Raw genomic sequence first — 13,489 nt, 5'->3', positions numbered from 1 at the left:
GTTAACAAGGACTAAGACTCAGTATCCCACTCCTAGTCGGCTGACTAAGAATGAGCGAATCCTTGTAGGTGCAGGAAATATAACCATTGCTAGGTGTAATATTCTGAACCCAGCAACACTGCTGCCTAATTCACACTTTGCAGAAGTGAAGGGAGAAATCGAACATGACTGTATCGACTTAACTGAATACAGTACAAAACCACGTCCTGACATAAGAGAAGAGCTGTTAATTGATTCTGAATATGAGCTATTTGTAGATGGCTCATGTATGAGACATGAGGAAGGAGGTTTGAGTGCTGCCTATGCAGTGTGCACATTGGGGGGTCCAATTGAAGCATCCTGTTTACCTGGAGTCAAGTCTGCACAAGTAGGCGAATTGATTGCATTGACAACAGCCTGAAAATTTGGGAAAAATTGGAAAGTAACCATGTACACTGATAGCCAGTATGGTTACGGGGTTGTGCACGACTATGGCCAATTGTGGATGCAAAGGGAGTTTCTGACTTCTTCAGTTATTCCTATTAAAAATGGTCAATATGTAAAAGATTTGCTTGAAGCAATCCAACTGCCAAAAGAAGTGGCTGAGGTCAAGTGTGCTGCTTACCAATCTGGAAATGACAAAGTGACAGCTGGTAACCAATATGCTGACCAGTTAGCCCAACATTGTGCCAAATTTAAAATGGCTGTAAACAAGAAAATTGGAGTGGGTGGAAACAGCTGCCAACTTATGTTGCTTGAAGGTGTGAGAACGTTGGAAGAAGTGAGAGACTGGCAAAACGAAGCAGAACCAAAAGAAAAGGAAGAATGGCGAAAGATAGGTTGTCAGAGAAGGGTTGAACATGGCGTCATTGTTTACCTTGATGGTAGGCCTGTGTTACCAGACTGTTTGCTTGCTCCTATGGCTAGGGTGTTCCTCAGAGATTCCCATTTGGGAAGAGATGCCATAATACGTCTGTTCAGACAGTCGTGGTTCAATGCGAAATTCAGGAACATAGCAGAAGCACTTTGCCATAGATGTTTAATTTGTCAACAAATGAATCCTGGAAAGAAAACTGTAGTGTTACCAGGAATGATTGGGAAGGCAGAGGGTCCCTTCATACGATTGCAGATTGATTTCATTCAGTTACCCCCTTGTCCAGGACTAAAATACATTCTTGTCATTGCCTGCCTATTTTCAAGATGGGTGGAAGCTTACCCCACACGTAGGAATGATAGCATCACTGTAGCCAAACACCTACTCAGGGAACTCATACCACATTTCAGTTTTCCAGTAACAATTGAATCAGACCAAGGCTGCCATTTTAATAATGAACTAATTGGCCTAATATGTGAAGCATTCAATGTTAAACAAAAGCTACACTGTGCAATACGCCCAGAGGCTTCTGGAGAGGTAGAACAACTGAATGGCACAATCAAGTCAAGATTGGGAAAGATGTATGAATCTACCCGATTAGAGTGGCCAGATGCTTTACCTCTTGTTCTAATGGGACTCAGAAGTATTCCAGATCGGAACACAGGATTAAGTCCACATGAAATACTAATAGGAAGAGCAATGAGGCAAGCATGGGTGCCAGGACACAAGCTGATAAATATATCTGATGATTTAGTACTGGAGTACTGCAAAGAACTGGCTGACCAAGGATGTTCTATCTCTCACCAGGTTGTGGAAGACACCGTCGCCAGACAAGCAACTCCAGCACATGACCTGAACCCAGGTGACTGGGTAGTGCTAAAGAAACATACACGAAAATCTTGCCTTGCACCGAGGTGGGGAAAACCACGACAAGTAATTCTGGTTACCACCACAGCTGTAAAGTGCGAAGGGGTTCCACACTGAATCCATGCCAGTCATACATCTTTCAGAACTAAAAACGACAGTCTAGCACAACCTTTATTATAAAAATCAGGAAAGGGGTTAGGGAAAGCATAGCAATGTCCAATGATAAATCCAACGATATTGCTAATAAGGGCACTGGGGCAATAAATGAGCATACTCCTACTCCTACTTCCACTCCTACTGTGGATGAGAGATTTCTGGAACGAAAACTAGAGGTAAAGGCAGGTTTGGTGTGCACTCTCCTAGAATTTCTTGTAAGCTGTTAGGCAGGTCTGGAGCCATTCTCAAGAAAGTTCAAGGTACTCTGTGAACATTGAAAAAGTGATGTCACCTGCTGTATCCTATTTCTTTCACTATGAACCACATAATTATCCTTTAAGCTTTTCTAAAGATGGGTGTAGACACTGGGGCTAGAGTCGACATAGGATTTAAGAGGCGGGTGACTCTGCAAGCCTTAGTGAGAATGAGGGGAGTTGTGGTGTAGCTGGGTCTGATGCAGTAAGTGGACAGACCTACAATGAAAGAGGTGTTGCTTGAGTTATTCATAGAGAGGGCTCAGAAGGAGATATGGTCAGATTAATTCTAGACTTGATAGGACTGAGCAACATCAGAAAGAGATCCATGTGGCATTAGTCTTTATAGACAAGTATCTGTATGATTTATACTTAAAAGACTCAAATTTTAGGGGTGTCACTAATTAAGGCACAAGCTAAGGTTGAAGCAAAACTCCAAGACAATGAGTTGCTACTGCTAGAAAGATGCAGGCCCATGTAAAACCAGGAATGTCATAACAATTTGCACATAAATATGATCCCTGAGGAAGCAGAAAGACTGGATATAAAAACCTCTGTGGTAAAGGTATTGATGAACTCAATCCCAAATGACAGGTGTGAGAAATAAACGTTTAATGAGATTCAGAGAGTACACAGAGACCCATTTATAGAAATGCTACAATCCTAGGAAAGCTCTGAGTGAGTGTGTCTTTAGCCTTGACAGAGATTGAGGCAGCGGAGTTAAAAATTTCTCAATTTGGTTGAGCGTTCCACAAAGCCAACAGGATAGAAGGTATTAACTCAAAAAGAGAATGGAGGCAGTAAGAACACAAGTAGCCAAAATATGGTTATAATTATGCCTGGGTGGTGAACTCTGCTCTGTTCACAGAGTTTGCAGAGTTTTTCACACTCTGTCGCATGCGCTCGCCAACGGTAAGTTGTTGAGCTCAAGCGAGGACATTCCAACACTAGACCGCTTCCCTTCGAGATTTCTCAACGTGGGCAGTCGCAGATGGTCACTACTGCTCACATTGAGAAACCTGTTCATTTTGAGGAAGGTGCTGCTCAATTAGAATACCTACTTGAGCGGCAGAAAGAAGCAGCACCCTCTTGCACTGTGCGACATTCCGTTAGCGCTTATTTTACAGAGCGGGACAAACACCCAGAACTAATAATCAGTGCAAATGGAGTGATGTAACCCACTCTGAAGCCCTCTGAAGTCCAGGTAACTTGGTGGACTTATTTTGTCACTTTGCTGAGTTCTGCATAGCGGAACTCCGCGAACTCCGCCCAGGCTTAGTTATGATTTATTGAGATGTTGATGATGATGTGGAACAACATTAAACTGGTTACAAAAGATGATGCGCTTGGAGTCAATCAGGCAGTGAATACCTGAGGGAGCAAATGTATTGATTTGTAGCCCAATGCAGAGAAGCAACCAAAGTCGCTGCACTGCGTTTCAGAAGTGGAAGAAAGCAGCTCATTTATTAGAAATGACCAACTGCTGCTGTCATCTCCTGCGCTGGTACATTAACAGGCTGTCTACTGCCAAACACTGCATTTGAACCATGGTGCACAGGTGTGTGCTTGATGTTTTACAAAGGATTTGTACTGGAAGCATATCTTCTGATTACAAAATCCTATGCTGAGACAGATTCTAATATACAACATGTATTGTATTCGTTCTGTACGGTAATATCAATGACCTAAATATTGTGTGGACAGAATATGGTGTCAAAAATATTGCCGACCAAAATATTGAGAAGGTAAGTGCATATAGATATGTATAGATTTACAATTCTTCACTCCCCATCTACGTGCCTGGAAGGTATATTCTCAAGGTACATATATGTGGAGTTAAATAGAGGAAAACTTTCCTTAAACATAGAAACTTACTTTCACAATATTTTGCCCTCGATATTCTTGACACAAAATGTTGTATTTTGCCCACAAAATATTTTTCTTCAATGTTTTTTGCAAACACCTAGGGACTCATTTATAACGAAGTCATGCAGTGCGGCAAAGCAAGTCATCTTACTACGCTGCACTGCATGACAGGGAAAGGGCAGGAATGTTCCGTATTTAAGGCAATATGCCGCATTCCTGTCCCTTTCCTTGTGCTGGCACTGTTTTGGCAGCTTAGTAACCAACTCAGGCACCATTGCACCATGGGGCATGGGGACCTTGCTGTGTTGCATGACGGATTGTTTTTGCACAGGAAGGGGCACCTTTCTGCACAAAACCAATCCTGAGAGGCATATTAGAAAGAGGAAGAAACGAGAAGCAATTTAGATATTTTTCTTTGGAACGCTCCCCTGGGAAGGTGTACACTTTTTACGTTTTCCAGGTTTCCAAGTTCTTGTAAATCTGGGGATATGTCAAAATGCATGGGAGTTGCGTGGGAACATGCATGCAACGTCCATGGGATGCCTACCCAGGACAGAGTAGCGCAACAAAGGGATTTGCATTGCATTGTGTTACTGTGGATTTTTGAAGCCACTCAGAGCCACGCAAAGTAGGATTGCGTGGCTTCAAAAATCTGACATAGAGGTTGGCATTGTGCATGTACCATGAGGCATGGTGAAAACTGGATGCAAGCCCTTCCTAAATGAGATCCCCACTGTACAGTGCAGCACAAATGCAATATGTGAAAGATCTGGAAGAAAAAAAAACTCCAAGTTAGTGCATGCTTTAATGAGTCCTAATTTTTTTGATTCAAAGCCCGGTCTGATTAGGTTTGTTAGATTGGACCTTGCATCAAAAACTAGGGTGTTTGAGGTGATCTGCCCATTTCAGGGCCATTTAGTGACCCAATGCCCAGCGCATAGTGAAGCAAATCTGCTGAGAGCACTATTTGCGGTTAGGAAAGGGCACCGCTACTGCTAAAAATACTTTTTGCGATAGAAACCACATACCATCCTTAGCAACATAAATCTGCAGCAACAAGCACAATGAAAGTTTTCAAAAATCGATTACTTACAAGCCAACACAGTGGGCAGCGGACAGGATCCAGTTTGTACTAATGAGTGATCCACCACACATGTGAGACCAGTGATCAGGATCACTATAGGGGGCTGTTTGGAGGGAGACCTGTATGCAAAGATATAACATGTTTTGAAACACAAAGCAATGTTGCACAGCAGCCACTTATCAACTTAACAGAATAAATGAACCCATGTCGAAAACAATATATCATAAAGGGAACGTCTTAATGCTTTATCACTATGTGGTAACTTAATTTACAGAGCTTCACTGTTCATTTAAATATCATTTTACTATAATACTGGGGAGGAAATGCAGGATAACGCCCAGAGCTGCTGAACCCAGTTCGAGGTCCAGCCCTGGCTCACCAGCCAATGATCCTGGGCGAATCACTTAATGTTCCCGTGCATAAAAATCAGAAATATGTAATGCAATCTGGTGCTCATGTAAAGCGCTCTAATGCCTTTGGGCCAAGTTTGAGCTACATAAAATGACCCAAGAAGTAGCCAACCTAGACCATTGCATGACGGTCCTCCTCAGCCAAACTGGGGATTGAATCATGATATTTCACAGGTGAACATCAGCCCACCCCTCTCAGATATGGTGCCTGCCAACCACACCTTGAGCAGCCGCAAACCAATGCTTAGATGCCGCAAAGACAGAGCTCCTCAACATTGTGCACCTAGAGGCAATAAAAAATGGCCACCAGCACACTTCCTACCGCCATTTTGCTTACCAGCCATTTATAACTGTTCCTCGCGGCTTCATTTCCGCCAATCACACGGTCCGCTTGAATGTCTTTGTGGATGTCATGGTTGAGAATGTGACAGGAAGTAAGACCTGTTGAGAAGGAAAACACAGGTGATTAACATCTGTCTAGTTTTATTTTGAAGCCATGTCAGTAAACCTGTCTACCTTTATAGGTGGATATGGTAAATAGGCATCGTCAGATAAATGAGCCTTACCTAGAATTCTTTATGTATTTACTTTATAATAAATAGCCATGTTTTAGTTATAATTTAGACCAATAATGTAAACCCACTCAGCCATAGGTTTACACTTTAAATATCTGGAATGAGCATATGTAGCAACTGAGAGTTGTGCTGCTCGTGACCTCTGGGCTCGACAAAAATATACCAGCCGAAAGCACAGGGCCTTCTTCACGATTAAGATACCACCAGGAGCATCTCCCACAATAGCTACTGAGACTGCTTGAGGTTGGCCCTCTCCCTCATTTGAAGAGGTTCACATGAACTCCTGAGTCTGACTCCCAGGACAGTCACTTTGGGAAGATAAGATCTGTGGTTAAAAGCGAACAAGATCACGGATCTTGTGGAACACCGCCTTTCCACAATATATATATTTTTTTAAATAATGTTTTTATGCACAGATTTTCAAATGACTAGGCAGTAAAACAATACAGGTTACACTTCAATCACTGAATCAGCAATCAGCAGCTATGCATTCTCAGAAACCCAATGATGAGGACTTGGGGAGTTTTTCAGGTGTTCTTCACAGTAATCTGTTAAAGGGAAAGGTCAATGCATGTACCCTCAATAAGAATCTCCAGGGTCCACAATGGTACCCAAACATCTGCTCACATCTCTCCAACACTCCCCAGGTTGTCTTCTAACTTGGAGTCCATTAATATAACCATTGGTCACATTTTTACCCCAATGGCCATTCTCTCAAATTCATACACCAAAAATCATACACAGAGCTTCTAGCGAACACCCAGTGGATTGTAGTACACCTCTTGGCAAGGAGATCCAGAACTGCTTAATATCTAAACCAAGCATACTGCCCCCAAACTTTTCTACAGATGTCCCACCTGACATTCCCCAAAAATTCACAAGTATGCACATTAAAATCTCATGTTGAAAATGTCCTTCATGAGTTCCAGATCTTGGGCAGCTTCCTGAGACAGCAGGGGCGATTTCATGTAAGATAATGGCCGCAAAGTAAAACCTCTGAAGATATGTAAAGCGTATGAGACAAAATGTACCATTACTGATGGCCTCTTAGTCACGTCATTATTTTAGACCATATTTATCAAAGACTGGCTCACTGTAAACTCCATTCCCTTTAGATTTAATGGCTCGTTCTCATCTTGGGAAATCTCCACACTGTGATCTGTAGAGTGACGACACTGGACCTCCACCCTAGGTCAAAGACGGGGTCTTCAAAAGAGATCCAGATTCCAGAGATCTGTTGAGGAGCACCTCCTATGAGTCATGTGAAGCTCCCAACAGTCTGGTATGAAGCAAGAGGTGTTATATGTGGACCCCCCATCTACGGGCTAGCCTTGGACCAAATGTTTATCAGTAATCCCCTAATCCTCTGGAGTGTCTGGGTGAAACCCCTGGCCAAGAAGTATAGGGGGATGGGATGGTGAGATGTGTCATCATCCTTTAGAAAGAAAAAAGTATCAGTCTGCTCAGAAGAGGGCTGCCTGCTGGTAAATGAATTACCTAAATTTTGTTTCTTTCTGCAGCAGAGGGAATGGCTAAAACGATGTGGTGGCATGGGGTGCGGTGACCAGGTTAAGCGAGAAAAATCTTATCTCTTACGGGGTGGAATTGGCTTTGGTGTCATTGGATAGGACATGGACCCAGCTACACAAGTGCACTGGAGTTGGCCTAGGATCCCAGGGGTCCTGGGCTTTTGGTTTAGAACTGCCATCCCTGTGAATGGGACTGGCTGTGGTGCAGGGAACAAAATGGGAGTGACCACAAACAATTCTGGTGACTGAGTCACAGAGATAGTCTATGGACCCAGAAGAGGCCTCACAGGAAGGATCAGTATGTCCACAAATCAGCAGGGGTGCCAGCTGTGGTGTACAAGAGTCAAGAAGGTGGGTGCAAATATTGCATCTTTTGTAATACGTTTATTGTATCCAAGACAGACATGATAGAAGCATCAGAACTGAGATCTGACAACGCCTGGGGGTGCTCTTGTCCATCCTGGCAAAGCATCGTCTGTGAAAGTATATAGTAATGCTGTTTTCAGAGATGTTATAATGTATTTGCATTCACAAGCCCAGTTCTCTATATGTTCAGTCATGTGCAAAACAATACTAGTATAGTGGAGTGTTGACTCTTCATGCATTACCAGTGGCGTGATAATTCATGTGTTACACACCTAAGGCCCAGTTAGCAGAGTGCCAATTGCACTTTAGAAACTAATTATGATGTGGCGTGTTGAAATAATGAGTCTCCCGTGACTGTTTTGTAACATCAAATGTTGCCTTTGTTGATACATAACTATTAAAAACAATATAAAATGAAGTGAATTTAATTGACAAGGCCATTTTGATGATTAGGCAGTAATATACCTTTATCTTTTAGGGCATAAACCGGGGGAGGGGCTACCGGTTATTGATCACAATGGGCCCAATGCATACAAGTAATTGCAAACCTCAATTTAAATTGGTGGTGCAAATTTCATCAGTTATGCTCAAATGTCCATAATCATATATTTAGAAATAGAGTGGGTTCTTGAGAGGTACTACCTCCAAAAGTAGGTCAGCATCCACAAACTCAGGATGTTGTGGGTTTTCAAGAAGCCCTTACAAGTAGTTTCCCATCTTGAAACATTTGCAACTTTACTGAAAATGCTTGCAGGTTGGGAACGCGAAGGAAAAATCCTAATATTTAATAGATGCGTAGCAGAAAGATTTTTTCCAAGGAGAAAATATTTTTTTGTCTGTCGAGACACAAAAAAATTAAATACGATGCTGCAAATTTGCATCACATTTTCAATGCAGAAATGTGCATTTGCAAATGTTATGTACGTGAATACTCCCGGAAATGTATGGCTTGCATTGATTTCCAGACTCTTTTGTGACTCCCTGAAAAGTCATACATTTGTCTTTGATCTATAAATAATCTTGCAGGAGCAAATGTTTGACTTTTCCTGCCCTTTGTAAATTGAGCTGGGTGTGAATGACAAGATGTTAACAAAAGTAGGAGTGGTGTAGAACAGCAGGACAAGGTTAGTGGTCTGTTTCACTTCAATGGAACAAAAGAAAAGGGTAAGTGGTGGAACTGAGATGGTAAAAGAGATTAAAGATTGGGGATCGACCCAACTGGAGGTGGACAAATGAATGGGTGAAAAGTGGCTGCGAAAAAGCATGAGAAAAATGTGTATAATGTAACACCACGAACTGAATCATTACTAGACCTTTTCTGACTGATGAGAAGGTGGTACAACATTCAAAAGAATTATGGGCAAACTGTGAAGAGCCATTTAGCAGTCGCAAAGCCTGTAGTTCGCTAACTCATACGATTAGTTACTGTATTGTGGCTTTTTCTAAATGTACTAAACCCATTTGGTGAAGTGGTAACTGCTTACCAAATTGCAAAATTGATTTAGAAATATAAGTAACACAGATTTTATAGAACTCGTGATTGCCGAGACGTCTTAGTGCTGGCATTCCTGCAACAAGACATAATACTCATTTATAAAATGAATGGCAGGCCATGCAGTTAGTAAAATCCATGTCTTTAGAAGCTTTATAAAGGGGGCGTGGCTTACGCGCCGACGTGATATGGCGCTTCCCGGCTGAGCTCCGTGTCAACGCGGGACTTCTACTTGGTTTTCTACACATTTTCCGTCTACGGACACCAGGAAAAGATAATTTCGTACGGCGGAACATGGTCCCCGTACTTTGCGAGCGGCGGCGGCATTTCAACTTGCAGCTTTGACGTCTTTTTCCGCTGCAACATCTTTCTGAGTACGGAGACGCGAGCGGCCGCCATTTTGTGCCGCCGCGCTCGCGTTTCTGGCGATTTTATCATCGTCCATGTGCTTATGATGCTGCCACAGGTCAACTTTGGGAAAGGTATGTCTTGAATACCGCGCAAACTGCTTCCTCTACATTTCCATGCATCTTGGCGCCAGAATTCCCCTCAGCTTATCTCTATCTATTAGCACTGCATATAGGCGGCCATTTTGAGGTGATGCCTGCGCACCTGTTCTATCCTTGCATTTTTGTCCTCAATAACCCTTTGTTGCTCAACTAATAACCACATGGTTTCCAACCTATATGGACGCTCTGCTGCTTTCTTCCTCAGTACATCTCTGGTTGGTTTTCTGGCTGTGACTCTCTGACTTTTACTGCATCTAGACGCCTGTCCTACAGATTGGAATTTGTGCTTCTCCACTGCCTCATGTCACCCCGCTCAGGACCTCTTCTACCAAGTGTTCACTATACATTAATTTAAGGGTCTCATAACTTTTAATATTTGGTTTGGCTCCTACTCCTGTGGTCCTCCTAGTTTGCCCCTCTGGTGGCACCATGTCTCAGGACGCAGGTCATGTGAGAGCGTCTGTCACCGGAACAAAACCAAAACGCCCCAAGAATGACCCTCCGTCCCCAATTCGCACCTCTCAAAACCCGGTGCTTGACTCCATTTTAGAAGAGGTTCGTGGTTTACAACCGTTTATGGTGGCAACTAATGAGAAGCTCAAGCAGATTGAAGAAAGATGGGTAGTCATGGAAAACAAAGTCCTACAGCTAGAACAGCGTGTTAGTGATGTCCAGGATGTATCTACGAAAATCCCTATTCTTGAAAAAGAGATACAGCAGCTGAAACTTCACACTGAGGACCTTGAAAACCGTAACAGGCGAAACAACCTCCGAATTTATGGTGTTCCGGAATCCTATGGGGAGGGTGATATGGTGACCTTCGTCCGCAAGCTACTCTACGAACTTTTGGACCTTACACCTGAATCTATCCCACTGAACATCCAACGTGCACACCGTCTGGGTCGCCCGACATCCAACCCGGCCAAACCCCGAGGTATCATTATGTTGTTTCTGGAATTCACCGAATTGATGACTGTCCTTAAGGCTGCAAGGGCAAAACGTCGCCTCATATGGTCGGGACACACCATCTATGTATCTCAAGACCTCTCGAATGCTACTAATGCACGTCGTAAGGAATTCCTCAATCTACGTCCTCGCATGAGGGAGCTCAATATCCAATATGGCATTCTTCACCCTTGCCTCTGCAAAATAACCCATAATGGTCGCACCCGCACCTTTGAGGATCCTCAGAAGCTTCGAGACTTTCTTCTCACCGTCTCTTTACCGACGATGGATACCAATGACTGAGACTAACTTTCATCTATTTTTTGAAATTGCTTTTCAAATGTCTTGACGACTGTTGTGGCCTTGTCCTGGTTTCCTTCCTGTCCTATTTTACTAAAACCCTTCACTTTTCATTGATTATGTCTTACCTACTCTCCCGCGTTTTCCTAGCTTTGCTGGCTAGGCGCCCACGTTGGCGTCTCCATGCTTCCTTTACTTAGCTCTTCTCTTATTTCTCAGGTCTGGCATCCTTGCCTTGATCTGTTTCTTAGATGTTTCCTTCTCTTTTCCTCTCTTCTCTTTCTCTCCCTTTTCACAGGCCAATGTTGCATATTTTTTGCTCATTCATGTTCAGTTATTCTCTTTATTCCCCTCCTTGTCTTGTATCTTGTATTCTCTAGTATTCCTCATGGTTATCCTTACTTCGCTATATGGACTGTGATGTTCCTTCATATTTTGTTCTCCTGCATTTGCCCGTTGGTTATTGCTAATATGTATGTCTTCCTTGTCTCTCCCTCTAGTTCCTTACCTGCAGTGTACCGGACCCAACTGTTACCCTCCTCCCTTACCTCCCATCATGTGTAACTTCGTAACGTGGAATGTTCGTGGTCTTGGTAACCCAGTCAAGCGTCAAAAGGTACTGTCCCACTTGTCCAAATTGAATGCCCAGGTTGCTTTTCTCCAAGAAACGCATTGTTCAGATGTTGAATCACTGAAACTCAAAAGGGCTTGGGTGGGTCAAGTGGTGTTTTCTCCTGCGATTGATAAAAAAGGGGGTGTGGCTATTTTATTCCGTAAAGGTCTTGATGTTCAAATTTTGTCCTCCCAGTCGGATGCTGAGGGACGTTGGGTTATGTCAAAAGTGTCTATACAAAGTAAAACTTTGGTGCTACTTAATATATATGGTCCTGTCCGTCCTGACCCTACATTCTGGAATGATATTAAAATCCTCATTTCCTCTATTGACTGCCCTAATGTTGTCATAGCTGGTGATCTTAACCAATGGTTAGACCCATTCTCGGATAGATTATCCTCCTCCAAATTCCACCCGGATAAGACTCACAAAGCTTTCCAATCTGCAATTGCCTCCCGTCCCCTTTTTGACGTTTGGAAAACATGTAATCCTGATTCACTCGAATATACCTTCTACTCTAATGTACACCATACCAGGTCCAGAATTGATTACATTCTGGTTAGTACATCTCTTCTCCCTGCTATCCAAAAATCGGAAATTGGTTCTATTTTTCTTTCGGACCATGCACCTGTGTATGCTACTTTTGACATGTCCCATACTACCACCTCTTTCAGTCGCTGGAAATTTAACACTTACCTTCTCTCTGATTCGGAATTCATGACTAAAGTTAAGAATTTTATTTCTGAGTACTTCTCCCTCAATCAACCCCAAGACACATCAGTTTCGAACAATTGGGATGCTTTTAAAGCTGCACTAAGAGGGTTCACAATTTCTTATGTATCTAGGAAGAAGAAACTTAACAAAGCCAAATACACTGCCCAACTCGCCAGTATTAAGACCCTGGAACATGCGTACTTCTCCTCCAAGGACCCTGACTCTCTTCATCTCCTTATTAAAGCCAAATCTGAACTTAATCAAATTGCCACAGTTGAAGCTTGCAACACCCTGTTAAAGATTAAATCCAAATTTCATGGGGGTCAAAATAAGGCTGGGAAAATGTTGGCTAATTACCTTAAAATCAAATCTGAACGCAAATCAATTGGCTCTATTCTTAATGAAGACACTAACACCAAGGTCTCCTCTGATGAGGAAATTGCACAGGTTTTCCATAATTATTATAAACTCTTATATACAGACGATACACGGCCTGGAGATGAGGACCTTTCTCGTTTCTTTGAAGGCCTTCCCCCCCCCTCCGTCACTTCCTACTGAATTTCAACAGTTAGAAATTGACATTACACCTCAGGAAATACTCAAGGCTATTACCTCCCTTAAAAAAGCGAAAGCCCCTGGTCCAGATGGTCTCCCTATCGAATTTTATGCCAACTTGCACTCCATTTTTATTCCCCAACTTTTACAGCTGTTTAATTCTTTCATTGCAAATGCCAAAGCGTCGGGTTCATTTTTAGATGCCCTTATAGTCATAATTCCCAAACCGGATAAGGATCATTCCCTTTGCAAAAATTACCGCCCCATATCCCTCATTAACTACGACTGTAAGATTTTTGCCAAAATCTTAGCTGCCCGTCTAGAATCCCTTATACCTCTATTAATCTCGACTGATCAAGTTGGCTTCGTAAAAGGAAGACTTGCTGCAGACAATGCCCGTG

At 42.8% G+C, this 13,489-nt stretch overlaps 1 protein-coding gene across 1 annotated transcript in view; it reads right to left on the bottom strand.

The window, feature by feature from the left end:
- The window catches only part of LOC147688587 (elastase-1-like), a 181,193-nt gene that overhangs the window by 127,603 nt on the left and 40,101 nt on the right, over positions 1-13,489 (bottom strand). Inside the window, exons 2-3 of the mRNA XM_086941446.1 lie at positions 5,828-5,931; positions 5,090-5,199 (exon numbers count right to left, since the gene is read on the bottom strand). Coding sequence (XP_086797572.1) covers positions 5,090-5,199; positions 5,828-5,931 — 214 coding nt within the window. The remainder of the gene's footprint in view (positions 1-5,089; positions 5,200-5,827; positions 5,932-13,489) is intronic.

This window comes from Lissotriton vulgaris, chromosome 10 (assembly GCF_964263255.1).
Source record: "Lissotriton vulgaris chromosome 10, aLisVul1.2, whole genome shotgun sequence".
Taxonomy (NCBI): Eukaryota; Metazoa; Chordata; class Amphibia; order Caudata; family Salamandridae; genus Lissotriton; species Lissotriton vulgaris.
The sequence above is the reverse complement of the archived record's forward strand: the minus strand, read 5'-3'. Positions and strand labels throughout refer to the sequence as shown.